Source organism: Corapipo altera, unplaced genomic scaffold (genome assembly GCF_003945725.1).
Source record: "Corapipo altera isolate COAL_440 unplaced genomic scaffold, ASM394572v1 22, whole genome shotgun sequence".
NCBI classification, from domain to species: Eukaryota; Metazoa; Chordata; class Aves; order Passeriformes; family Pipridae; genus Corapipo; species Corapipo altera.
In genome coordinates, this window is record NW_020884886.1 from 14,794,888 (window position 1) to 14,822,619 (window position 27,732).

General features: G+C 41.2%; 1 protein-coding gene across 4 annotated transcripts; it reads left to right on the forward strand.

The window, feature by feature from the left end:
• Positions 1 to 1,171: 1,171 nt before the first annotated feature.
• RHOH (ras homolog family member H) lies at positions 1,172 to 26,853 on the forward strand. Of its 4 annotated transcripts, XM_027642633.1 has the most exons (5): positions 1,172 to 1,602; positions 2,797 to 2,859; positions 7,343 to 7,399; positions 8,511 to 8,615; positions 21,982 to 26,853. In XM_027642633.1, exon 5 carries the CDS (start codon positions 22,209 to 22,211, stop codon positions 22,782 to 22,784), a length of 576 nt encoding a protein of 191 aa, XP_027498434.1. In that variant the 5' UTR covers positions 1,172 to 1,602; positions 2,797 to 2,859; positions 7,343 to 7,399; positions 8,511 to 8,615; positions 21,982 to 22,208; the 3' UTR covers positions 22,785 to 26,853. The 4 variants fall into 4 exon arrangements, with proteins under 4 accessions (XP_027498434.1, XP_027498436.1, XP_027498433.1 ...); XM_027642635.1 differs by lacking the exons at positions 1,172 to 1,602; positions 2,797 to 2,859 and adding an exon at positions 1,813 to 2,192 and having other exon boundaries at positions 7,377 to 7,399; XM_027642632.1 differs by lacking the exon at positions 1,172 to 1,602 and having other exon boundaries at positions 2,626 to 2,859.
• Positions 26,854 to 27,732: the final 879 nt, after the last annotated feature.

The window sequence follows — 27,732 nt, forward strand, 5'->3', positions numbered from 1 at the left end:
TTCAGAGACCCTGAGGGGCTGCAGGATCACAAAGTAGGGTACCGTGCATAGATGGGGTGCTATTGCTGGGACAGCCCATTTCCCTCAGCTCCAGTAGAGCAGTGGTGGTATATCCAAACCAGCCTCTCAGAGCAGGCTGTCACTGGCATACACCATTCAGAGGTCTTGCTGAATTAAATGTAGTAGATAGGGCTCAACATCCTTGTTTTGTACCACGTTTAGGTTTGGGGTCCTCTTTTAGCTTTATTTATGTAACACTTGTATTTTAAGAATACTACACAGATCTTTGTCTTGACTGAGAAAAAAAACTATGTTGCAGACTTTAGGGGTGTGGTGGGGAAGACTTGCAGTTTTGGTAGCTTTTGATGAACAAATGGGGCTTTGGCATCCAATCCACAATGGACATTATGGCAATCCCTGCCACTTCAAGGGTTGAAAAAGACATTCCTGTATCCTCAGTGCCACTAGAGGCCTGAGACCCTTGTGCTGTCATGCTCTCTGACCTTTAACTCAAGCTATGGAAACAGAAAGGACTGAGGGGGACCACAGGATAAAAGCCACCATCTTGCTTTCTTTCCTCCCTGTTGTCCAAAGCTGTTTTGTGTCCTCTGTCATGGTGTTGGGTTTGAAACTAGATTTGTGTAGCCCTTGTGAGTAGGGAACATGGCCCAGGGAAATCTTGCATGACTTGGGGAATGCTAAAAGAATAGCAAAATATTAAATGCTGATGCATTTCCTCTGTGTGATCAGGATCTGATATCTACAACTTCTTTTGGGCAGTAGAACATTTGAGTGTGGCAGTGCTGTGATGACAAATGTTCTTTCTACAAGCTTGGTAAGCAACTGTATGGATCAGTATTATTTTTGTGTATCTTGAGAAACAGGACTCTCCTCCTGTGTACACACCTGTGGCTAGTCATACACACTGGCCAGCAGAGCAAGCAGTGGAAGTCCTCTGCTTGTGCCACAGATTTAATCAGTTTGGTCTGTAAATGGAGGAATGGTAGTCCTGTCACGTTAGCCTGTGGGAGTTCTGCATGGTAGTGCTTGCTCCACGTCAGCTAACTCTCAAGGCATTGCCTCAGATTCCTACCTCAACATCAGGGCAGAAGTAGTTTTCCTCACCTATTTATCCTTCTTGCCTTTCCAGATTATCTCCTTTCACTGTCTTGCTGTGCCATATAGACAAGTCACGGGTGACTGGGAGCTTCAGCTTTTCGGCACTTATCAAGATAACCATGTAAAGTAGCTATCTTGATATGCTGTAGGGAGAGCAGAACATCCCTGTAGGGATGATGCCCCCTGGCTGGCAGGGAGGCTTTCACAAAAGAATGCTTTGGGAGCAGTTCAGGGCAGCTATATCAAGCTCCTGTTCTGAGCCTTGTTCTGGGGCAACATCTCCATGTTCATGGACTAGAAAGGAGAAACTGGCTGGTGCAGCAGAAAGCCTTAGGCTGCAAAGTTTAACTATCCCTATCTCCTTCTTTGAAACACAAGCAAGTGGGAAAAGTACATTCAAAACAAAACCAGCTGCTGCCTTCAGATTGCTGAGTTTACCAAGAGGAACCCCAACGGCTTCTGACAGCTGGGGCGGGAGGCCCGGTTTCCTTTCCTGACAAGGCTAAAGCACACACAGCAGCAACGACGGGCAGGGCAAGGCTGCGGGAGCGGGGCTGGGGCAGGAGCAGCGGCTGGGGAGAAGGGAGCGGGGAGCACGGGCCCCGCTCCCGCCGCGGGTGCCGGGAGGCTCCGTGTGCCCGGCGGTTCCGCGGGCCCGGGGCCGAGCTGCCGGAGCCGCCGCTGACCGGGGCACGGGCGCAGGGAAGGGGGAGCCCCGGGGCGGCTGCAGCGGGGCTGCTGAGGAAAGCGGCGTCCTCCGACACTTCTCTGCTGCGACACAGCGCAGCTGGACGCCTCCCGGGCGAAAGCAAAGGAGGAACCAGCGTTTCCCAGCGCTGCCCACCTGCGCCAGCGTTTGCTGCCCCGAGCAGCCGCGCTGGGAGCTCATCGGAGCACAGGGCCTTCGGCTGGCCCTGAAGCCACGGGGCACCCTCTGGTTGGGTGTGACTTCACAGGGGAAACCACTGGAACCTCCTCCACGGTTTCGGCAAAGCCACTGGGATTATTTTTGCATTAAATCCAGATGGGGGAAGGAAGTGTAAATGACCCCCGGGAGAGAGAAAACTGCACAAGTCTGACGGTTCGGAGAAACAGATGTGGGCTTGCACGTTCTGCCTGTGGAAGCGTTTTCCGGCTGGAGAGGGCTGCCCTCAGCCGCAGGGCTGCCCAGTGGGGGGCAAATGTCTCCCAAGAGCTCCAGCAAAAAAAATAACAAGTGGACAACCACGGAAAGAATCTTCTTCCCTCGATAGGGTGGATGGATATTTAGGGAATAGTACCTGATTTGGGGGAAGAAGATTGAATTTGTTCTTAGACACTGGAACAGATTGTCCAGGGAGGTTGTGGATGTCCCAGCCCTCGCAGTGTTCAAAGCCAGGTTGGATAATGGGGCCTTGAGCAACCTGGTCTAGTGGGAGGTGTCTCTGCCCATGGCAGGGGGGCTTGGAACTAGATGATCTTTAAGATCTATTCCAACCCCTTAACATTCTGTTATTCTGTGATGGGACTGCTTTCACAGGCTGTCCCAGAATGAGAGATGGGGGAGTTAAGTAACCCTCAGCACAGTTCCTAAGCACGCTTCACTTTCAAGAAAGAGGATGTAGGTTTTCATATTGCTCTGGAGGAAAGCACTTCCTGTACGTTGTGCTGACCACCAGTTTTGTGCTGGTGTCACAGGAGGAATCGTGCTAGGAAGTTAGGACACTGGCTTCTGTGTATCAGATTGCAAGAAAAAAAAAGGTGTGTAAACATTAGTTTTGTCACAGCACATGTTGCTGACAATATAATCTCAACAGAAATATCCCAGAGAAATAGCTAATTATTAATCTGTACACAGTGAGAAAACACATAAAAGTCATAAAGAGCAGTTCTGTAGTTAAGATAGCAGAAAGCTCTCGTCTCAGAAAATGGGGAAATCTCTGGCTTCCTTACCTGCACAAGTGTATGGGTTTAATGTATGGAGCTGCATCAGTCTTGAAAAGAGGCTGGATGCAAATGCTGATGCCAAACCCAAGTTTGATCATCAATTGCACAACTCAGGGTTATCTGTTTTGGGCCTGAGAGGTCTGTGCTGCTCAGGCATGCCCAGGTCTGAATTGCTCAGTACCTTGGATCCATCTCAGCACTACACTCAGAAACTGGGTGGCCAAGGGCCAAATCCCCCAGAGCAGGGATAGCTGGAGGGCTGTTCTGTGGCCACCTAAAGCATAGGTGGCCACCTAAAGCAAGCCTGTCACTGAAGGGGAAGAGGTACTGGCATGGGACGGGGCTTCACCTGGATTGAGTTGAAGGTTGAACTTTCAGGAGGGAGGCAGGAGGGTCCATAGGGAGGGGGTGGCATTTCAGGCAGGTTCCCTCATTTAGGCTTCTCTGTCAGGCATGCTCCAGCCTCAGTATGCTGGAGGGCTTTGACTCACCCTCTGAAGGCTTCTAGTCCTGCCCACACAATGTGTCAGAAACATAGCATCAAATGCTAGATTTTGGACTCTCTTTTATCACCACATGCTTCAGGTTGTGCCACTGCAGTACCAAACCCGAGGGTGTCTAACACACAACATTGGCTTGCTGAGGAACCAGAGCCTAAATTCATCAAGGCATAGTAAATAGCGTGAGAGTTCCACCGGAATCCATGTAGGAAGTTCTTATGAAACTGTGTTTTCATTTCCCCTTTCAGATTTAGTGCTCTCACATTGAGTAATGCTGCAGAAGTTGCTGTGCCTGGTCTGCTTTAAAGACTCTCTTAGCAACGCTCTCTGCCATACTGTGAGAAAGCCTCCCTTTTGCTGAGGTATCTGTTCCTGGGAAAGGAGTACTTTCACCCCCTGGGTTGAAATGGGTCGGGGCAACCTACCTGATTTCCCCTGTACTGCCCAGAAACTTGAATGAAAGCAAATAGCCGCATCCCAGTTTTCCCAATGCACAGCTGGCATCTTGACCACATATATTTTTCTTGCCTCTCTTTGAAAAGGATACAAAAAAAAGAGAATTAAGTTCTTTTTTAAACAAAAAATAAGCACACTTCTTCTTGTGTGTTGTTTATAGCTCTGGTGCAGTGGCTAGATATAATCAACAATTTGCTTTATTTTCTATAATATAATGATCCTCTAGGACAGGAGAAAGGCTTGTAGGGCTAAATACAGTGAATATTAAGAATGTCATGGTTTACTTCCTGAGCATTGCACATACCATACTGTTTGAGGCAGACCAAAATCAGAGCTGAGTGAATCTGAGAACAAAAAGGAAATCAGGCAGGGGGGATAGGAGCAGCTTCCTTCCTTAATCTCAAACACCTTCCTACCATCAGCCGCTTGCTGGTTTCTCCAAGAGGGACAGAAATCAGTGGATGAAGAACAAATGTGACCTTTCATTGTAAACTGAACCGCGTCAAAACCCTGGGTCACGTCATTTTAGATAATTTGTTACAAACCCTTAGTTACTTGCAGTTTAAGACTATTTTTTTTGCTCTCAGCTTACTTTTCAATGCAAAAATAAATTGCAATCCTCCACCCTGCCCTGTAATTATTTTCCACAACAAAGTGTTCATTTCTGAATATCCCAGATAATGACTCATAATGAGTTTTAAAAAAAGGAGAAGTGATGTATTTTTTAATGTATTAACTATTCTCTCACAGCCAGATGTTCCCCTTCATTGCACAGCATGAAGAGGTGAAAGGGAGCAGAAAAATTGCAGTAAGAAAGACACACACACCAAAAAAAAAAAGCCCTACAACCAATCAAGGATCAAGTGAAACAGGTCAGGGTGCAAGATTACACCTACCTTTGGCATTGCTTACATGTTGTGCAGAGAGCATGGAGATGAGGGTCTTTTGTTGGAGTTTCAGGTCACTTGGAAGTGAAGTCATGGTAAATGTGTGAAGCATGTGTATCCCTAAGAAAGGTCTCAAATTAATCAAATTCAACTATTTTTTGGAAGTTATTCAGTCAAGTTCCTCCAGGAAGCACGATGGAGGGAAATGGGTGGAAATCAAGACATGTTAGATCACATTTCTTATACTCTAGTCTTGTTTATTTGCTGGGTTCACTCGGCTCAAAAGTTGTTTACGGAGTATTTTACAGATGGATGCACTCTTTTTCCAGAAATGCAAATCACTTAGCCAGATGGCCTCACATCTGGATTAGTCTCAGCACGAAACAGAAAGGAGTAGTTGCATTTTTAAGTATCTGCTCTCTGCGGCAGACCTATACTTGGTGATGATCACCAAAGACATTTATATCAGTATAATTTGTGAATAGTATTTATTTCTCTGCTTCTGACAGTTCTGAATGTTTCTGATGGAAACATTTCAAAGTGTTTGGGTGTCTGATTTTCTTTATCACAACTGCATTGGAAACTTACTGCCTGATTGCATACGCTGGTATTGGAAAACCCAAACTCAGTTAAAAACAGATGAATAGATATTTAATGTGAAAATTAAGTAACAGAATTTCTCATGCAAGCTGATAGTGCACTGAAGCCCCTTATCCAAAATTTTGTCTCAAACTAAAAGGAAGATTAAAGATTTTAATAAAATAGAATTCCATAAATGCCTTCTCTGAGCCATCCTTTCTTACCTTCATCCCTGTTGGTAATTAACTGAATCAATTTCATTTCATGGGGAAAGAAACAAACTGATTCCCCATCCTAACTGTGCAGCACTGTTCTGCAAGCTTTGTATCACCAGGGGTTTACAGCATGTTTACATAGGGTGTGTTCTTTCAGCAGCTATTAATATTTTGGCACAACTGCCTTTCATCTACACATAAATTTTCTTTTTTGTTTCCTTTTTGCTTTATCTTGTAAATTATTCTGTTGGTTTTTAATCTTTCTTGGAAGCAAGATTTATCTTGGAATGCACTGAACTGTCGCATTGTTAAAGTGGACAAATTCATTAGCTGTCTTCAGAGAGTTCCCCTCCTGCAAGGAACATAAAATTCATAGCTTTCAATATGGATCAGGCAACCTGTTCCTACTATTTCATGGCTAGAGATGGTCTGAAGTGGCTTTACTGACCCAAAATATTTGCTGAAAAGTACTTGGATTCCATTTCTGTGCCTCTGGGTTTCAAAGCTTATGGGAACCCACTGCTCTGCCTGAGGACCAGAAAGTCCACTGTGCTGGTCATCCGGGCCCCTCGTGTTCAGCTGTGGGGCAGCTCTGCTGTGCTGGTGTGCTTGGGCTGCTTAAGGAGTATGGGACAGGAATGCCGTCCCTGCAGTCTGATTGTCTAATCACATAAAATGGACAACATCCTGTGCTGACAGCCCCTGGAGTGTAGACCATAGACACCTGAAATCCTGAAACTATCATCACAGCTGTGCTTTCAGTGTTGTGGAAGGAAATCTGCAAATGATGAGAATCTGGCCAGCTCAATTTGTCTATGCTGGTAAAGGTGGGAGTCTCAATGACTGTAGTCCCTCCACCTGCTCAGCCTCTTTATGCTGGTAGAAGAGAGAACATACTCGCTGATAAAATGATACTACTAATCAATCCTAACCAATGCTTCAGAGGGATCCTCACTGAATTACAACAAAGCCAATGTTGAATCCGCCCAAAAGTGCCTGCCTTGGGTTTTGCACAAAGTCAGCTAAATACGTGTACTCTCCTTTTAAAGGCAGGACTATATTCCAGTTTGCAGAAAAGTATCCCAAGTCTCGTTCATGCTACTGGAGTGGGAATTGCATGTAGCACTACCAGGCAGTTGTCAGTCTGCTCTGTTTCTACTCACATTGGAGCTGCTGGGCTGCCCTATGCCATTAGCCCCTGTAGCAGAGAGGAGGCAGCTGTAGGAGCAGCAGAGTGCAAAGAGAAAGCTTTCTGCAGGCTGGAGGTTTTGCCCCCCTCCCCCATAGTCAAGGTTTTTACATCTGCTCCCATAGTCACCACAGAGAGAAAGATATATACACTCATATACCAACCCACAACAAACCCACACAGGCAGAGCTGAGAAGCTCTCACCAGGAAGCTGACTTACGCTAAACCTCTCCACTCTTTCTCGTCACACTGCATCTGGGTCTGCTGTCAGTGCTGCCTCCAGATGAACTAGACCCAGTTGCAGGACTAATTTAGCCTGAATGTGCAGTGGTCTCTGGTTACCTCTTGAGGTTTTGTTTTTTTTGTCCTTTCAAGAATATAATTGTTCTAATCTGCTAAAAAATAGTCCATCTGAAAAAACCAAGAACACAGAACACCACTCTTCTTTTTTTCTTCCCCTGTCTCGTCTAGAATACTTGACTTCCGTAACGTTTATTTTCAACAGCCACTTTCAGCTTCCTGTCTCTGGTGAGTTCATTGCATTTTCTTTTTTTTTTCCAAAAGTCTTAATGTGAATTGATATTCTGAATTGAATTCAGTATCTTTTGTTTTACATTTGTTAATTACTTTTATTAATAAGTTTGTGACATTGGTTCATGTAATCAGTCTGACTTTTAATACCATCTGGTAACTACTCAGTATTGTGATACAGAATTGAACACTGGTCCAGATTGTGTATTTTCTGGATTTTCACTTGTTCCAGAGTTTGTTTCCACTTCAGCATAAAAAGGCCTTGTATAAAGTAGAAAGAGGGGTGTGATGCGCTGTGCCATGCCAATTTTTAACATGTTAACTGAGAGAATTAAAAAGAGCAAATGGGAATTACTCTAAGGATGGTGGGTCTGATTCTGATGCTCTTTGCCATTGTATGAACTATGAACCCGCGAGTGATCATCATCATGGCTGGGCTTTGCGAACGAAGATTTGGGAACCCGCGAGTGATAGGCATGTGTAAACCTGCAGCACCTCAAAAGATGGTTTTCTTCCTCATTTGTGAAGTACATTATGCTTATGAGAAAACTGTTCTGCTTCATCTTAAAGTTCCCAAGCAAATTTAGGTGAAGATTTTATTGTGAGAATTTGAGAAAAGTTGGTCTTAGGACCGAAGTGAGATTCAATGTATTTTTAATTTGCCAAGGTATCTGGCTCTGGCTGTGGCTCCGGCGGCTGCCTGGTCCTGCTGGGGTCTAACAGGTTTGTGTGCCACCTTCTGAGGTGGAAGGACATGGTCTCAATGGCCATGTCTGTAACTTTGCTTTCAACTTACCCCCACGGCTTCTTTTCTGCTTTCTGAGCCAACTGTGTCATGCTTATGGTGTGGGGTCCCCTTAGAGAGCAGTTTGTGTGTGCATGCATGTGTGCACATTTGTGCACACCCATTTCTAGATCGTGCTTACAAAACCTTCATTTTATGATGCTCTAGAGGCAATGGGATGGTCTTGTCACATTGCCAGTGAGATGCAGTTAACCTAAAAGATAAATGAGGATGGAGCACACTGAGGCCAGAACCATTCCTTTGACACAGACATCCACAAAAAATCTGAATGTGGATTTAAGATTTTCTAACTTCTTCTTTCAGCAGTGTTTCCACCTGTGGATGGGGCAGAAGTGCAGCTGTGGCATCTTGTGGAGGCCAGCTTTAGCATGGGATTTATCCTGAAGAAAATACTTGCAGAAGAAAAAGGTAGGGTAAATGAGATTAGTTAGTTGTTAGCAGGCATATCTATTAGCAAATTTTGGTGTCTGCTGCTGTTGGAATAAGGTGGGATTGTGCTTTTTATCGTGCTGTTTCGCATTTCACATTTCCGCCCCCCACAATTTAGACCAGTGTGTGATTACAGTAGGAAGGACCATATGTGTATACTTATCTGACTTTAGAATGGGGTTTCATCTTCTTTTTCAGAGACAGGTCTAAAGATGTATCATACAAGTGAAATTCAGTGTACCAGAAAAAGTGGTATGTAATATGAATACCATGTTTGAGACCTAGGCAGTTACTTCAGGATTGAAAAACCGCACATGCACTTGCTTCCTGCTGAGTTTAGAGAGTAGGCCTTGATGAGGCATAATGACAAGTTTTGTATTCCTTAGATTAGGTGCTGCAAACCAGGAAAAATAGTAGTTTTGTATTTATAGAGAATCTGTGTTTTTATAACTAATCTGTACTTACTGTCCAAGTTCCAGAGCAAAGAATTAAATTTAAAAATGGGCATGATTTTCGTGTATAGTAAATTCATAGTCCATCAGCAGGGCAACATGGCTCTAAATTACTGTCATTTAATCCCATATTAAGGTAATTTTACTATGCCAAAGCAGTGTGAAATCAGCTTGTATCAGAAGATCATCAGGCCTCACATGACTGCCTGTATCAGAGGACAATCCCTATATCTACACACATATCAATCCCTATATCATGGAGGAAAACCATGATATTTTAGCTGTACTTCCACAAAGTTACTACAAATATTAAACACTAAAAATACTTTTCCAACCTGGTGACTGGTTTAACAAATTCTGGCTCAGCTGCTGCAATGGGAGTTTGAATTTGGAGAGAAAATGGAAGCACTCTCCCTGCTGCATATACCCAGCAACCGAGAGGCTGATGCTAAAGTCGCATCGCTGGTAACAGCTGCTAGTGCCAGTAATATTAGGGAGGTAATCTCTAGTGCAGTGAGGGGCAAGGCATATAAATCCTCAAATATGTAAGTATGTGATTTGCAGTATACCCAGAGCACACAGGAAATGAGCAGCAACCGTGGTGGCGGTCTCACAGGCTGAGCCTCTGGCCCATCCTGTTGAGCAGCAGGTCTGCACCAGCTTCTGCTGGTGTTGCTTTCTGATAATCAGCCAGGAGGACACCCAGGCTGGGAGATGAAATGCTACTGTTTCTCCTCTTGCTTTTGCTGTGCAGTTCTAGGTGCATAGCAGCAGTTGGGTTAGGCACTTTAAATGAAAAAGATTTTCAATGAAAAAATTTTCAATGAAAAAGACCTCTTCTCTCTAAAGCAAACACCCACCCCATTTTCTTTGTAAAATGTTGGTGCTGTGATTCTATAGTTTTCATTAAGAAACAGTCGAATGTTACTGAATGCACCATTTAAGTGATTATTTTGATTGACATTGATCATAAAGTGAAAATTTGCAGATTTTTTTATTATGCTTTTGATTATTGTTTGAAAAGAGATAGAAGCAACTGCAAAACTTGCCTTTTTCAAAGTCTTAGTGTGATACTTCCGACACCACGCCATATAGCTAATTAACATCATTTCCAAATTAGGTTCTCACTTTTTTGGCCAGCAGTGTGTAGTTTTATTAAATCAGCAGTTTTCAAATGTTTTCATGCTATGACACAGCTTACAGCTGAAAAATGTCTTGGGATAACCCCAGCATAGTAATTAAGAAAGGAAGTTGGCTGCAGCTGTCTCAAGCCAACTATTAAAGCATTATGGCCTTAAAATACTGAACAGGATCTCACAAATACAAAAAGCAATGTAACAACAAGATTTGTGGGCTGTACCCTATCAGTAGCTCTTCTCCACAAAACCAAATAGAGTTGCCTATGTGCTTGGCAGAATTTAGTTGTCCTTCAATTCTTATGTCAGTGAAGAACTGGAAAACCTTCCTAATCCACCAGAAGTGTCAGCCTACAGTGAGAGGGGAGATATTTGGAGCCAGTGAAACCTCTGCAGTGCAGCAGTGAGTGTGAGCACTGGGTGTCATGGGTACAAAACCTTGGTGTATCCAGTCAGAAACAAGCAGCTGCCAAAGTGAAATGGAGCAATAGTCCTAGCAGTCACATTCTGCTGGAGGCTGTGCTGGAAGATTGCTATCACTGGCAGCTGGAGGATAGGTGGGAACACAGTCTGAACAATTACTGCATGCATGTATTCCTCATGGAGCAGGTACAGGAGAATTCACCTGTGCCTAGCCCTGCCTGGGGTTGTGCCCTGGATTTATGGCAAATCCTTTATCTTTCCCACCCTGCCTGCTGCTGTGTCTGCATCGTGTTTCTTTTGCACAAGGAAACACATTTGATCTTCAGTTACAGAAGCCAAGAAGTGTAAATTCCTAAGGGATGAGGGTGGGGCTGAACTTAGCATGCTTGTCTTTACCTGATGAAATGTATGAACCTTCTGGAAACCACAGGAGGATTCTGCTATGGTTTGGGGGTTTCCCTGAGGGGACCATGGTGACTTATCACGTAGGAAAGACCCAGCATATGCTGGAAAAGGAACGAACACCTCTACTGGTAGAAGCTGGCACGGAGGGCTGTGGTTACGTACTGTGCACAGTGTCGCTTCTCGCATGCAAGTGTGAGTGTGGAGTGCCAGTCTCAGTAACTGACACTTGCCCAGTTGGAGGTTGCTGTACCATCTGGTGATATCTCTTTTTCTCATGAGTGACAGTGAGTTGCTTTTAAAGATTATCCTGGTTTATGTCAAACTACAGATATAACTGGCTCTCCTAATATAAAAGTTGAGACCAAGACCCCTAGGTAGCAAGGGGTCTCTTCTGGTTGTCTCCTATGCCACGGTCACTGAAAGAATATGAAACCTCTCACTCTTGTAAGAAAACTGTACTTTCCTTTCATTAATAGGCATGCCAGTGGACACACAGTCTTCAGCTTGCCTTTTTTTTTTTCCATCAAATGACTCTGCTTAAAAACTGTCTTTGGACAGTTTGAAGTTATTAGGTACAAAGTTATTGAAAAGTCTTTGGAGTTCAAAGGTAATGAATTACTAATATAATTATCTATTAACTTCCTCTCATCATCTGTGAGCTTGTATTTTTTTCATTATAAAAATATACTATAAAACAGCTGTCATAAAAATCCTTCATGTAATTTCTTTAATTTCCATCAGTTTGAATGCAAGTTTTTAAATGTAAGTTTTTAAATTCATGTATCTTTCAGTGGAATTTTAATTCTGGATGAAAAGCCATTGGGTAAAATATCTCTGAGTTTGAATCAAGTCCACCAGGATTAAAAAAATAAAGCATGGTAAATGGTCTCATAATGTTCAAACACAGCTCTCCTAAAATATCTCTTTTCATGTGTCATCACTTTCATTCAAAATATGTAAAAATCAAGAAAATCAAGGAAAACTTTCTATGCTTCTCACTGAAGAACTCTGCATTAAGATTTACCATAGTGTGAGGATTTGCATGATCGTGAAACCAACTTAAAGCCAAGTAGACGTCAGCTATAAGTATATGAAATGGCTTCTCAAAATACTCAGCTGAAGAATGAGTGAGAAGGATTTATGTGTTACTTTTGGTGGTAAGAATAGAGTCTTTTCTCCCCTTGACCTATTCCATATGACCCACTGCTGTCTGCAGTATTATTTGTTTTATATAAAAGTGGAAGAAATTAAGGTTGTACTGCAACCAGAGAAAAGTCAAGGAAAACAGGCACTAAAATATATATTTTGCTCTGGCGTATGGTTGGTGTAAGATATAAATCAATGTAAAATCTGAGCTACCAGGTATGGTTTGTGCTAGTTCCAGAAGAAAAAAGAAGAAATCTTGCCTGCACGTTCTTTTGAAATTGGGCTTTAATTATAACTATGCATAGGACATAGACAGTTTGATGTAGGCAAGTATGCATGCCTGTTTATTTTGCCTAATTTAATTTGCTACAATTCAGGAATTCTAGAGAAGCTACACAGTGAGAAAAAAAAAATCCTACTTGTACTGTAGATACATGTTATCTGTTATTTTATCGTTGTGCTGGATACAGTACATGAATACTAGTCGTGGGATAGATTGTGGAAGACAACTGCATTTTTAATTTATAAAACAAATCAGAAGGATAAAGACTTTAAATCTACAAATGCAGGACAAGTTATGATAATTGTAGCTTTTGTATTGCACCTTCTACTTGAAAAATAATTGAAATTATTTCTGAGTAAACCGTCAAAATTTTTAACATTTTAATGTACATGTGTGCACACAAAATTTAAGAATGGACTTAAAGATGGCTGTTTCACTGTGGCTGAAATGTAGACTATGATTTTAAACACTGATATATACAGAGACAAGAAAAAGCTTTTTGTTGCTAGCAAAACTAAGGGAAAAAGCTAAAATAATCATAGAATCAACCAGGTTGGAAAAGACCTCTAAGATCATCAAGTCCAACCCTTGATCCACTACCACTGTGGTTACTAGACCATGGCACTAAGTGCCACATCCAGTCTCATCTTAAAAACCTCCAGGGATGGTGAATCCACCACTTCCCCGGGCAGCCCATTCCAATGTCTGATCACTCTCTCTGTAAAAACTTTCTTCCTAATATCACCCTAAATCTCCCCTGGTCTGCCTTTCTGTGTTATAAAATAAATAACCAACCAAATTATTGTTGCTTCCTTTACTAGCTTTGCTCATTAATTTCAGAAGTTTAACATTCATCACAACAATACAGAACAGTGACATGCAGTAAATATGAGTTCCTCCTAAATTAAAAAAAATAAAAAATCAGTATGCTTTAGCAAGAGGGCATTATTGTAAATTGTTTGGTCAACTGAAGCATCATTATTTGCTGTTCAGAACATCTGTACATTCAACACATATTTTCCTTATCACAAAATATGCAAAAATAATCTTCCATTAAACATTGTCAGATTCTGTTCTAACTAATATTTTCCTCCTCCACTTTTACCTCCCACTGAAATCAAACCTATGCAAATACATGACTTAATGAACATGGAAAACTGCCTTCCCCTCCCCCTGAGAATGGGGGAAGAAGATCTGGACTTTAGAGACTCCTTTTTTTTTTTTTTGTGATAGGCATTTTATAAAACCAGACTGAAGTTAAACCTGAAGAGATCTCTGAAAGTAACACTGGAGATCTTGCAAGGAAGCCATGGAGGACAGTGGAGAAATGGGAGGACAATTTTTTAAGACTTTTTAACATTGAGGAGGAGGTTGTATGACCTGTATCATTCATATATTAATTTTTAGCTATACTGTTAATATTGATTACTTTGTAGTGTTTAAGGGACCCAGTCAGGAAGATCAGGTAGTGTGCAAACAAGGAAGAGGAATGCAGGGCTACCCCAGGTTAGAGCAAAACACACAGAAGTCGGCCCTCTCCACTGGGCTTGGCATGGGCTATAAAGAGAGGAAGCCCTTTTGCATGCAAATGCAAGTGTGTGTGTGTGGAGTTGCCAGTTTGTTTTAACATTTTACCATGCTACACATCTGTGGGATTCAATATAGATCCATGTGTCTCCTTAACAACAAATCATTGTAACATACTGTAATATGTGTCTAAAAAATTTAATGGCTGCATCTACGGTAGAAATGGAATTCTTTACAATGTGTGACTATGTAAATTTAATTGTAAAACTCTGTCAATTATATACCTAGGTTATTGCAAATCCACATTAAGCACAGCAGTAGTCTCTGCTTATGTGTATGTAAGTGCACACACATACATATGTGTGGAAATAAAGAAATTTAAAGACCACTGTAATTTCAATAGTGCATCCATTTGATGCAATATATGTATGCAGATTTTCAACTAATGGTCAGATATCTTGCTGAAAATATATACGTGTTTTGTACAGCAATCTGTAGCAATGTCTTTTGCAACGAATTCATATCAATGTGTCTATATGTAAATATATATGTATATAGACATACAGACATGCATGTAAATATGGACGTAATTTTTTTGTAAATGGATGTATTGACTCGTTATTGAAATAGTTATGTTTTAAATACACACTGATTTATTTTCAGTATTTCTGTGTGTATATATATGTGCATGTGTGCATATACACTTCTATGAATCTAGTCTAGCAAATAGTGCATCACCCTGCAAGAAATTATGAATGCTTTTTAAAACTAAGAAATATTAGTTGTGTATGAAAAGGAAATGGATACTTCATTATGATTATGCCTGTCTGCAGGTGGTAAAAAAAAAACCCAAACAGAAATAGTGAAAAGGTTAGGCTTTCTGGAAAGAAAATGCAATTATTGTTGAAGGTTGTAAATAAATGAGTACTTCACATTTTGTCAGCCAAAAGAATCTGGGGAGATTCTGAAGACTTAAATCTGCAAAAAAAACCCCTACAAAAATATGTTGTGAGTGCCTTTTTGATTCGTCTCAAACTTCAAGAAAAGTTAACTGTGTTAAAAGAGGATGTGGCATGAAAAATTTGAAGTGGTTTGTGACCCAAAGCTGCAAACATTTCCACATGAGAATAATTCTACGCACACAGTTGTCTGATTGAAATCAGTTCCTTAAATCTAATGTATTTTATAATATTGGTCCTTCAGTTTGGCTACATTGCAGTTAGACTTGCTGGAAATTTGCTTTTGACCTGTAAGTCCGTTCTGGTAGTGTGACTTTTCATGGATACATGTGATAGTGCTATAGTCAGTGCGTAGCACTTTATCCATGTTCATCTGCAAGCTTATCTCTATCCCCATCTGGATCCAAAAGTAGTTCTATGTCAGCGGTGAATATATATGTACATATGTATAGGCATGTGCGTGTGTACAAAGACAGATACTATGAGGGAAGGCAGATGGACAGATGGTTGATGAACTTCTGTGCTCGAACAGACACGTGTGTGACATTCGCACACCAGCTGCTCCATGTAGGGCTGTATCTGTGGTGAGACGCAAGGATTTCTTCTCTGCTTAAGAGCAGAGAAGAAAAATTATCACAGAGAAGGGTGGAAAAGAAAGATGACATATCCAGTATCTTGCATAAGGAAAACACTAGGTAAACACAAGGGCGAGTGCCACACTTCAGGCACGACATGCCACTCCATTTCTGATAACTCTGGAAGATATTGGATCAGACTGAGAATGGCTTATGAGCTGGTCCTCTGTGACAAGATTACTTTCCTACACTTGATTTATACAAATTTTTATTTGGAGAGGATGCAACATTTATACTGAAAATGGATAATTTTTGAAAATGCCCTGTAGTGCCATGAATATCTCATAGGGCTTAATTACCATGTCATGCCATAAACACGTGGAGAAAAATTACTTCAGACTCATGGCTTGAATCTTTAAGCAGGTACTTAGCACTGCCAGATCTCATTGAGTTCTACTAAATTTAGGATCTTGGATCAGTACCTGAGAGTCTTACAGGCTTTTGGTTAATTTTTTGAGTGGTTCTAATAATTTAGAACCACTCTAAATTTGTTTGTGTTGTGTTCTAATAATTTGTGTAATTTGTAAGCAGCTGAATTAAGGTGTGATTAGTCACAGCAAGAGGGTTCTTGAAGATAAAAAAAAATATTACTTTTGTCTAAATGGATAATTAAAATGAGATTTAAATAATTTTTTCTCAGTGACTATAGTAAATTTAATAGATCTTTAGACAAGTCTTTATCCATTGTTTATATATATATTATTATAGGTACTATTACTAAAGTAATGAAATAGAAATTTTTTTATTTAAGATATGTCATTAAGCAGTTTTATATGGGCAGTGTGTAAGTACGTGTGTAAATATGTAAATTTTATTATAGGGAAAGCTTTCATCCCATTACTAGGACCTCATGTCTTATTTCATCTTGTATATAACATTGATCTGTGTTTGCTGTTATTTTATAGCAAGATTTCACATTCTCAATATGAGGGAATTTCCTTTAAGTCTGATAAATTGAATTTCCTTGCTAGTAATAAAGTTGACAAGATCACTGAATATTTGATTATAAATCCTTTTCTTCAGTTTCAGTTGTTAAAAGTGCCAAAGAAAGAAACTGAGGTATTTTCAGGTGTTGTCTTGATCCAGAAGTGATTTTTTGCAAAGGTTCCTAAGGAAGTGATTGTCTATTTTCTCTAAATTTCATAAATTAGAAATTAAAAGCAAAATTTAGCTTTATGTTTTTTCAAAACAATACATTGAAATTTGAGAACAGCATTGTCAGTTTTGTGAATAAGGGAGTGAAAAAAAAATTTTAAGTTTTTATATCTACATTTTTTTTTTTAATACTGGAAGAGATTGTGTTTGAGATGAAAAGGCATCTTGGCTTTGAAAATAGAGGTTCTCTGCATGTTGCTTACTCTTCTAACTTCAGGAAACCGTTGCAGAAATGATTGTACTTAAGGATAAAATATCCATATAAAAGCTCTCACCTAAGCTTCTAAACATTCTTTCAACTCTTTAAAATACAAAACCATATTGAAAGATAGCATGGCAATTAATCCATCAGTATTATAAATATATCAGATAACTGAAGCATAATGCCATCTTGCTCTTGGGTCAGAGAGTAGAGATGGCCCCTGTGGTACCCTGCTTGGAAAGCGAATGAGTTGAATGCAGATTTTTGGTGGAGTAGTTTGTGGAAAAGGTGCAGCACGTTGCAAAGGTAAAGGCTGTGCTTTCATAGCAGTGGTACCACAACTGAATACAACTGTTGACTGAAATGCTGACACTGAGGTGGTGGGAGGCTGATTGGCAAGACAGGGCCTCTTAGTCCTATAGATCAAAATAGTCTTAAAAGGAATTAAAAAAGCAGGAGGCAGCTAATGCAAAAGTCGGAGCATTAGTTTAATGAATTCATGATGGGAAACTTCGCAGCAAGGGGCCCTTTGCTTGCAGACCAGCTGCAGCCTCCAGACGGACTGCAGCTTATGTATTAGTTTTCAGGAGCCCTGTGCTGTGGCAGCAGTCTAGAGGTTTGTATCTGAATGGAGCAAGTACACCTCATCCACAGAGTTGAAAACAAGGTAGCATGACCTTGACAACCTGGTAATCTAGCTGAACATCCAGACTGGATTCACAACAGCCATGTTTTCTCTGTTACACGGTCTGCATCTTCTGGATGCTGTCACTAACCAGGCAACAGCATCTCTGTCCTGTCTTGATTCCTACCAGCCTTCCTCCTCCCTCCTCTCCTTCTACTTGCAGGAGTTGTTCTCAGGCCCTGTCTGTGCCCTACAGTGCCCACTGCACCCGTGGAGGTGAAGGTGTAAAGCTGCACACTGTTCTGGTCCGTGAGGGTAGTCTTCATGCGTCCTTCCTCTCCTCGACAGCCTCTTACTAAGAGATGCAAGGAGAGTTCTGACATACCTGTGGTGCAGTTAGAAGGAGAACTAGTTACAATCAACACACTAGAGAACTGTAGGCACTGTTTTGCAGACCCAACCTCTCTGTGAGGTGGGACTTACAGGAGTAGTGTAAACAGGGAAAGACAATATGTACATTCAAGCATTGCACAGCAAGTGGAAGTCTCTCCAGTGGTTTTCAACCTTTCCTGTTAGTATAAATATTTTATTTCATTGCAATGTCAGATCTCTTCAAGAACTAGTATACACGGTGCTCAAACTGAAAAATTCGCCTGCTTTTATCCTGATATTAACAGGAGCTACACTGAGATATAATTGTGGTAGGAACTGGATAATAGCAATAATAGTTAGCATGTTAATTGCTTCAACTCTCTTAAGCATTTTGTGACTGCCTGATCTAAAAAGCCTGTCATCTTGCCTGCGTGATTTGTTTACGTATGAGCTAATTCCCTTCAAATATCAGCCTACCTGAGGCTGCACTATCAATATCCAAGAGAGGTTTTGAAATTAGAAGTTTCTGGCTGTTTTTGTTTTCCTGTCATCAGATGCTGTCCCTGGAGATGTTTAGCCACAGTGAGCCATGCTCACAATGATCTTATAGTAGATGCCAGAGGCATTCTTGGCATAAATGAAAATCCTGTTTGTTTCAGCTGATTAACTTACGCCTTTTGACACAGCAGTCCAGCTCTCCTTTGTTGGTAGAATGGTTTCAACAAATACTACATTAGTTTTTCATGGGATGTATATTCATATGAAGCCTCTACCTGGAAAGAGCTTGGTGCTGCTGTGCTCCCCTTCCCATCACATTGCAGGTTGGTAACACCACTCACCTCCTCTGTATCATATTCAGCCATGATCAAGTCTGAAGCATTTTACTTGCATGAGATTGCTGAGGTGCAGGTCAGACAGTGCCTGGAGAGTGACTGTTGTACAGGTTCTTGTGCTCACATAGTCAGTGAGGTCCGAGGGCTCTGTAATCACATACTAGAGCCAGGGTTACATATTCCAAAGACAGAGGGAACAAAATCTGAAGTTTGCACTGCTCAGAATGACTACACAAGAATAAGACATGCATTCTTATACTTAATGATATTATAAGAGGTCTTACCTTATTATTCAAATATCTTCGATTGTTAGGAGTGATGAAAGCATAAACCAAAAAAAACATAAAAGAAGATACAGCTTTATATCTGAAATTCCAGATACAAAATGAACATAATAAAGTTGGTAAAATTTGGAAGATCAAATTGTTGGGAAAAAACCCCAAACCATCAGCACCTTAGACTCCACTTCTGATCTGTGATCAGAAGGTTTTGTGCAGTCTTGTAATGGGTGTAGCACACTGTTCTGTCAGACCAAGACAGAATATGAGAGAAAGGAACCAAAACTTCTGCAAATATTTACACAACTGGTTGAATACTGAGGTGTAGAAGTACCCAAAATTGGCCCGTCCTTTTAAAGCCTTTTTTTAATGTTTAATCGAGAGTCAATTGAGGTGAAGTTGTGTACTTATTTTAATACACTAATACTGCTCTTACCCTGAGGCTGCAACAAGGACCAGCTATGTGTTTAATTAAAAATAATTCTTCAATATGCACATATGTAGTACCAATTATATATGGAAGCACATGAACTCCAAGTGGTTATGAACAAATGCAAGATCAGGGCCACTGAGGGCAATTTGTCCACAGGACCAGAATATGGACTTAGTTATATTCTGAGGGGGGGTTTATTATTCATCAATGGATTGTAGAACAATATCATTTGCTTTGGAAACAATTCCACACTGTTACAGTGGAATATTTCAGCTTTTGTTATTGTGTATCAACTAGCCATACTCACTACTCCTTAATCTCTCTTTCAGGTTTTTATCATTTATATACTTTCTCTCAAAATAGCCAGTATAATCAAATCTGGTAATCAACAAGTTGAGTACCAGAACAATCCTTTTATCTGTCTTTCTCTGTTCTGGCATTTAAGAAATTACAAAAGTCATGCTTTGGATATCCTTATTTTCTCCCACATTCCCATATACACAAAATAATGAATCTGAAGGCACTAAGGACCACTTGCACCAAAGAAATGTTTGTTCTGAAAAGGAGACTTAGTACATGGAAACTTTCTCCTGGGAGCATGCAGTTTTGTCTGAATAATATGCTACTGGCTTGTAGTGAATTGCGGTGTTTTGAAACTGTACTGCTGACAAAATTTTAAGTAGAATACCCTGAAGGAGAGATGATGATGCATTTAAGCAACTGGACTGTGTATCCTACATATACTGTTTGAATTTTTCATAGATGTATTTTGTAAAGGTCTTGTTTAATTCCCTTGAGAGCTTGTTTGGAGGATGGAGAGGGTGAGAGAGTGGAGATAGACTTAATGAATCTTTAAGAGCAAATTTTCAACTGCTGCCACCAAAATTTAAAGTCATGCAGCAGCTTGTTTCCCGGCAGCCAGGAATGTCGTGAAGCAGCCTAGGCCTCCATCCCACTTCCTAGAAAAAAGCTGAGATGGTGAGAGCGCGGTCGCGCTGGCAGGCCAGGAAGCGCCATCTGTTGCAATGCCTCCCGTAGCTGTCGGTAACTCAAGTACGCACAAGGACGGCCCCGCAGGCTTGGTGCCTCCTCTATAAAGCAACATGCTCCGGCCGCACATCTTTCAGCTGGTGCATCGCGGGGGAGAGGTGCAGGTATGCCAGCAACGCGAGAGGAGGTAGGGCGCTGCCTCGCTGCAAAATGAAAGCAGATGAGTTGCCAATAGCCGTTGTCAGCGCCTCTAAAATGTTCTCTCTAAGCTCATTTAGCACTTTCCTTTTCCTTTGTTTTTCCCCTTTGTGGAGTAAACCAAAGCTTTATGTGTACTAGGAATGTGTGTGAGGGGTGGGGGCGGTGGCGTTAGGGTACTGAAATTGGAGAGTGTTCAAGTAACATACAGTGGCCATCATTAATTTCTGAGCAAATAACCTTCTGCTGTGGTGACTCCCTTCATATATGAAGGAAACAGAAATATATTATTTATGTAACATACACATGACGTTTTGAAATTATGCAGTGATACTTTTTAAAATTACTTTTGTTGAGCAGAACTAATTTGCCTTCAGTTTTGCCGCTAGTGATTTTTGGAGCATCTTGTGTGTTGCCCTGTGTGAGCAGTGAGTCTTGCACACAGCTACTGGGGAAGAGGCAAACACTTTCAAAACAGGAAAATTTGACTGAATGCTGGCAGGAGCTCAAAAGCAATTACATACTCTGAAGAGGTACTCTTAGTTCAGTTTTACAAGAAAGTAAATGTCAGGGCAGTTGAGTCCCCTTCAAATAAAACGGTTTAATTGGGAAAAGTATAGGTAATGGGGCTTCCTATGACTTGTGCTTCTTACTTGTTGAAAGTGATTTGTAAGAAAAAAATTAATTTTAAATGTACTTTTCCTGTGAATCCTTTATTGCTTTTGAAAATTGTTAAGGTTCATGTTGCTTGAGTTTCACACCTGAAGTCTTTGCTTCCTCATTATCACAAGTGGTTCTGTGTTACTGTTCCATATAGGATTGCTTAAACAGTCGAATTGGTTAGTGAAGGACTTTTTTTCTCTTGACTACCCCTGGAAAGCATGGGTACATTTTCAAGAGAATCTGAATTGGTCGCTTAAGGATTCAGGATTCTGTCAGTGTTGGTGAAAGTCAGAGACAGGAAATGTCTCACTTAAAGCAGGTTAGTAGCAGTTAAACCAAAGTTAAATTAATTTTATTACTTTTTAGACAATTGGAGGGAAAAAAATAGTTGGTGTCAGTGGAAAATGGCAATGGTGGTAAGACTGGTAGCCCCTGTGGAGCAGCAAGAAGGTTGTTTATGTAAATGACTGTTTTACACAGAGCCGACTGGGAGGGAATGGCAAAGTTCATCATCCTCAGTCGGGTACTCCTCATGGCTGTCCAAAGACATGTCCAAGCACCTTTATGTTGCTGAGGAATGGTTTGTTCACTGTGGGTTATAAATGTTACATTTTATTTTTACCGTTCCAGAAACGTCGTTTGACTCACTGAAGATTTAAAACCGACAGCACCACAGAGCCATGTGGGACGAAAGGGGATTTTAGTCTCAAGTGGCAAAATCAAGTCATAAGAAGTAAAGAGATTTGGATGGTTTCTCACTAAATGGAAGTTATCTAGAAAGCCTCTGAGACCACTGCATCTCTCCATCCCACTCCTGTTGCACGGATACACTGCTCTTGGCCTTGGACGTTAATAAAATGCTGGATTCAGTCAAATGTGTCCTGGTGGGAGACTCTGCGGTTGGGAAAACATCTCTTTTGGTACGTTTCACCTCTGAGATGTTTCCAGATGACTACAGACCCACCGTATATGAAAATACTGGAGTGGATGTCTTCATGGATGGTGTGCAGATTAGCTTAGGCCTTTGGGACACATCTGGCAGTGATGCCTTCAAAGGCATTCGCCCCCTTTCATACCAACAGGCAGATGTGGTATTAATGTGCTACTCAGTGGCAAACCATAGTTCCTTTCTGAACCTGAGGAACAAATGGATCGGTGAGATCCGCAGCCATTTGCCCCGCATCCCCGTTTTGGTGGTGGCCACTCAGACTGACCAGCGTGACACGGGTCCGTACCGTTCCTCCTGCATCAGCCCGATAGATGGGAAGCGGCTCGCCCAGGATGTGCGAGCCAAAGGCTATTTGGAGTGCTCTGCCCTCAGCAACCGAGGGGTGCAGCAGGTGTTTGAGTATGCTGTGAGGACAGCAGTCAATCAAGACAAAAGGCGGAACAGGCGGAAGCTCTTCTCCATTAACGAGTGCAAAATCTTTTGAGGACTCTCAGCAGTGGTTTTGCTCATGTTCGTTCTTTCTGTTCTCACACAAAGATACTGTGGCAGAGAGAATGGGAGGTGAATCAAAGGAGGGCTCCTGGCAGGACCACAGCGCAGGTGCCTCATGAGACAGATGTACTCTCTATCTGATTCTCTCCTCCCAAACACACATGGGCACTACCTTGAAAAACAAAAGGTGCAGGTACCCGCCCTTATTCACAAGCCTGTGTTTGGACTTTGCTAGCCTGGACTGGAGCAGGCCTAGCCTGGAGATCTGCAGATAACAGCTGTGCTGATTTTGTTGTTGTTTCTGTTGATGTTCCTCAGTTGATGGTTTGTCTGCATCTGCATTTATTTAATGATGAACTTCTGCCTGGATCAACCCCTACCTCTGTCCATGTGGATTTTTTTCTTTAAGAACTTGATATATAAAATCTGACCACTGTGTATTCTATTTAAAGGACTCTTGTATACATTGTTTAAAATCCTGAAAGTTTGTTTTTGTATTTTGGAGGTTTTCCCTTTAGCTAACCACAGAAGCAAATTGTCCTATCCATGTCAGAAATGGCCTGCAGGGAAGCCTAGCACTTCTTAGACATGCCCAAGTCATTGCATAACAGTCATCAAATCCAGTACAGGAATGATCAAAACTTAGTGGCATTTGACAGCTGTCTGGCAGCTTTGTGAGATTTATTTTGTTACATTCATCTTGTTCCTCAGCAATGTGGTCAAACATGGAAAACTAATCTGATTCTTCCTAGACTTCACCGGGTTACAACCCCAGAAGGGCTTGCAGTCAGGGCTGGTTTAGGCATATGGTTGGGGTGGCAGAGATGAATCCGTGCTACCTACCATCACTTCTGCTGTGCCTACTGTAATTCTGGACACAAAAGATTTTAGTCTCCAGGGATGAAAGCTATTTTTTCATGAGCACTAAAATTTTCACATATTTTTAGTACACTTTTTTTTTGACGCAGTGGGTTTAGCGAAACCAGTCACTTACATTAGTAAAAAATTAAGTACATGACAGTGTTTAATTTGTGTATTTAGAATGGCTAAACAATATATTTTTTTGAGTTTGCATACTAAGTTTAACTGCCTGGGCTGTATCAAAGGAAGATTGAAACAGGCTTTGCATCCTAGGGAGCTCGTCAATTCTAAGAGTCAAATCCTGACGTACCTACTCGGGCCAAGTTACCCTCCTGCACAGAAAGTCAGGCTAAGCAGGTAGAAACTCCAGGTATGTTAGAGAACTCTGCTAGAAGATGGAGTGGGCTGCACACACATTGTTGTACATTCCTTGTGAGTTGTGGCACTCCCCTCCCCCTCAGATTATCTATCCCCTCTGCCCTGCACCATCTCTGAGGGCTTGCAGATCTGTCTCATCCCAAGGTTTCTGCTGCCCACAGAGGAAATCCACTGGGGGATATCTTAGTACAGCAAGATTTTCTTTGTCCCTTTCCCTGTCCTTCAACTAGCTCACTTTGAGGGGCTTATAGAGCTTACCTTTGAGGGTCTTATAGCACTGACCTTTGAGGGGCTTATAGCATGGTGCCATAAAAGATGGCACATAGCACATTAGGATTATCTCACCTGTGATGCAGGTGAGCAAGTATTTGCATTGCCGGAACCTTGAATACCAGTGGTGCACAGGACACCTGATGTCATTGTCCCACCAGCTCCTAGACTGTTGAATATTTACCACTTATCAACCTGATTATAAGGGAGGCTTCTGGTCATAAAAATATACTGGTCTCATCTGAGGTTTTTATATCAATTTTAAATCTTTTCAAGCTTCTGCACCTGTGCACACAAGACAAGGACTCCCACCACCACCCGTCTTTCCTGAACTCTTCTCTTTCCTACTTCTCTTTCTCCTCAGGTGTTGGTTGCAAGTCCTTTGCCTGGGAAACACTAAAACTGACATATTTGTAAAAGAATTTGAATGCCATTGGACTTAAGTGGAGTTACGCAAGTGCCTGAGTGTTTGCGGTCCTTGGTTAAAAACCTGTTGGCTTTTGGGAGAAATATGTTTCTATATCTCAGCTTTTGCAGTGCCTCTTCACTGAAACTCCTGGGTTTTATAACCATAATTTGAAAGTATTCATTGTTACTGTTCGAACATTAAAGATTGCATGCAAAATGTCATGTTACGACTCTTCAAGCCTGTTACTATTGGGGACATTTTTGTTATGTTCCCCACTCCACTAACAGATTTAATACCTGGTTTCAGCATTTTTTGAGACATATTTTTCCAGCATGCTCTATTCAATGGTCTTTTTTTTTTTTAATCTCAAGGGTTAAGGTTTGGTTACAACAGTTCATGTTTTTATGTGCTGAAGAGCAGTAACCGCTAGGCCAGAATGCTGTGTTGTGGTATCTGCCACGGGGTACCAGATTCAGGGACCAGAAGGCTCCAGAGACCTGCTGTCTCAGACAAAGCCAGATAAAGGTGTGCTCCAAAATCACACCATAACAAGCTTCACAAAGCTACAAAATTAAGAATTCAGTGTTTGCTGCAGTTTAGTGAAGCAGAGTGGAGAGGCTTCATTGAGTCGCTTGAGCTGATGATACAGGATGCACAGGGAATTTAAGATGGCTTGATGCACTCTTGATTGTGCCTAGAGGCAGCGCAAGGTGTGAGACCACTGAAAGCCAGATGATATTTAAAATCAAATTGGAAAGAGTATAAAGTAACTGTGGGATTTTGGTTAGGTGCTCTGTGAAAAAAACGGTTCAAATTTTCATAGCCTGCTTATTTTGAAACTCTCAAAGCTAAACCACATTTTTCGCAGGGAACCAACTGTAAAGCACATATATTTTAGTGCCTGTAATTATGCAGCTGTACAACTGATGTGCCCAAGAAGTGTGACAACCCCAATACAGAGGCTGAAATCTGGACACACCGGAATTCAGATGAAAATTTGGCCAAATGGCTTATTGGGGTGTGGGGCTTGCACAATTGCATCCATGTTGCCTGTGGTGGAACAATGACGGACTGCTGAGGTCTCCTGTGAAACCCTACCAGGGTAGTTTTGCTTATGTTTACCTGGGCAACAGTGTCCTTGGGTATCGCTTAGGGGTTAAAATCCAGCTCTGGAATTCAAAATACATTCAAATGACACATGTGAAATTTCAACTTCTTTTGCTCTGAAAAACAGCAAAACAATGTGCAGCCTTGCCTCAGTCGAGTCAAGCTTTCAGCTGAGGGAAGAGAGCTTGCCCAAATATTCTCCTTCTTTTTTCTCAAATCAATCCCTTTCAGTTCGTTACTCTGTTGCTAATCTTATTTTTGCTTGCTATTAGCATAGGTTAAAAGTTTAAAAAAACCAGAGAACACTTGGAACTTAAAATGAGAGAAGAAATAGCATTGTTATTTATTTTCATCACTGTCTGACTTCTCATTTTGACAGCAAAAGTTATTTTGGATCACTTTAATGAATTCTGCAAGTCAGATAAAAAGTTGAATATATATGTTGTTGTGATTAAAATTAGAAAGTATTTTTATAGCAGGAAAAAAAAGGATTTTCCTTCAGTAATTTGCAAAATGAGGGGAGTACAAGTTGCATTATTTTAAACACAGATTTCCCAGGCTTTTTAAACTTATTGATATGCAGTGTACAATATCAATATTTTATAAGATTAAATAATAATAATATGTTTCAGATCTTCCATCTTGCCTTCCAGTTTTTCATACGGAACATTATTCAAGCCTGTTAAATATAACTGATACTGTTTTGCCTGATATTTGCAATCAACAGTTTGCAAATATCTATGCAATTTTTGTCAGTACTCTGCGATTCCTGAAGTGTATGAATACATACTACCTGATGCTTGTGTTGATAAAGAAAATGTGTTTAAAGGACGCTATATGTGGCTCCATTATAAAAGAAGTCACCACAGGGATCAGACATGAAGGAAAAAGAAATGTTAACACTGACATCTCAGCCTTTCCTGTATTACTATGGCATTTAAGTGAATGCAGCCACTAAAATAATTTCTAATAAATGAAGTGATTCTTGTCTAACACTTTCTCCTAACGTTTCTGCTGCACATGGCTCAGGTTAATATACAAAGAATAAAAAACTTCATTTCAGAACATCAGAATGCTTGTCTGCTCTTGCCTTAGTGAGCAAGTTAACTACCTTTACTCAATTAATAAGTCAGTTCAGCCTCTGAAACAAGCCAAACTTCCTTGCTCTGAAATGACAGTAAAGAATTTTTGTCTCTGGATGTGAGAAAACATATTTTATGTCTCAGAGATTTCCTTCACTGTCATCAGTGCAAAAGTTCAGTGTGTACCTGTCCTAACTGACCTGTGTGCCCTTCACCTTGTGCTCTGAGCAGCCAGCTATTGAAAACAAAATTGAGGACAGAGCAACCTTTTTGCATATGTAGATGTTTATATTGTATAACTGCTTAATTACTGCTATGGGGGCCTTTCGCCTGTCCTGGACCTCTTGCTCCATCACGGTGCAACAACACAGCTGCTGTTACTCAGGAGGCAGAAGAGCATCACTACTAAGCAGCCCTACATTTTCAGCAGGGTAGAAGAGATGCTGCTTAGGGCTCCTCTTACCTGCATCATAGGCAATTGCCCTACTCTGCAAACAGAGCTGGCCCTGCCGCAGTCAGAATTCTGTCGCTTGCAGGTGCCTTTGCAGTAACAGATTTATTTTGTGTGCCATTTCTAAAATCAGTGTCAGTCTCCAAGTCATTATCCAGGCTCTGTTGTGCTGACAGCATGTTGCAGGACTCCAGCTGCTACATTTTGGGGTCTCAAAGGACCAAGCTAAATCCTGTGTCCATCCCTTCCTGAGCGTGGGGAGCTGCCTCCAGCCTTGCATGAGATGTGAATCAGTTAACAGCTAACAAAATAATAGTTGTTGTTGCCTTTCTGGTTATGAAGAAGTGAATGAGTGACATATCTGTCTCAGGTCTTTCACAAC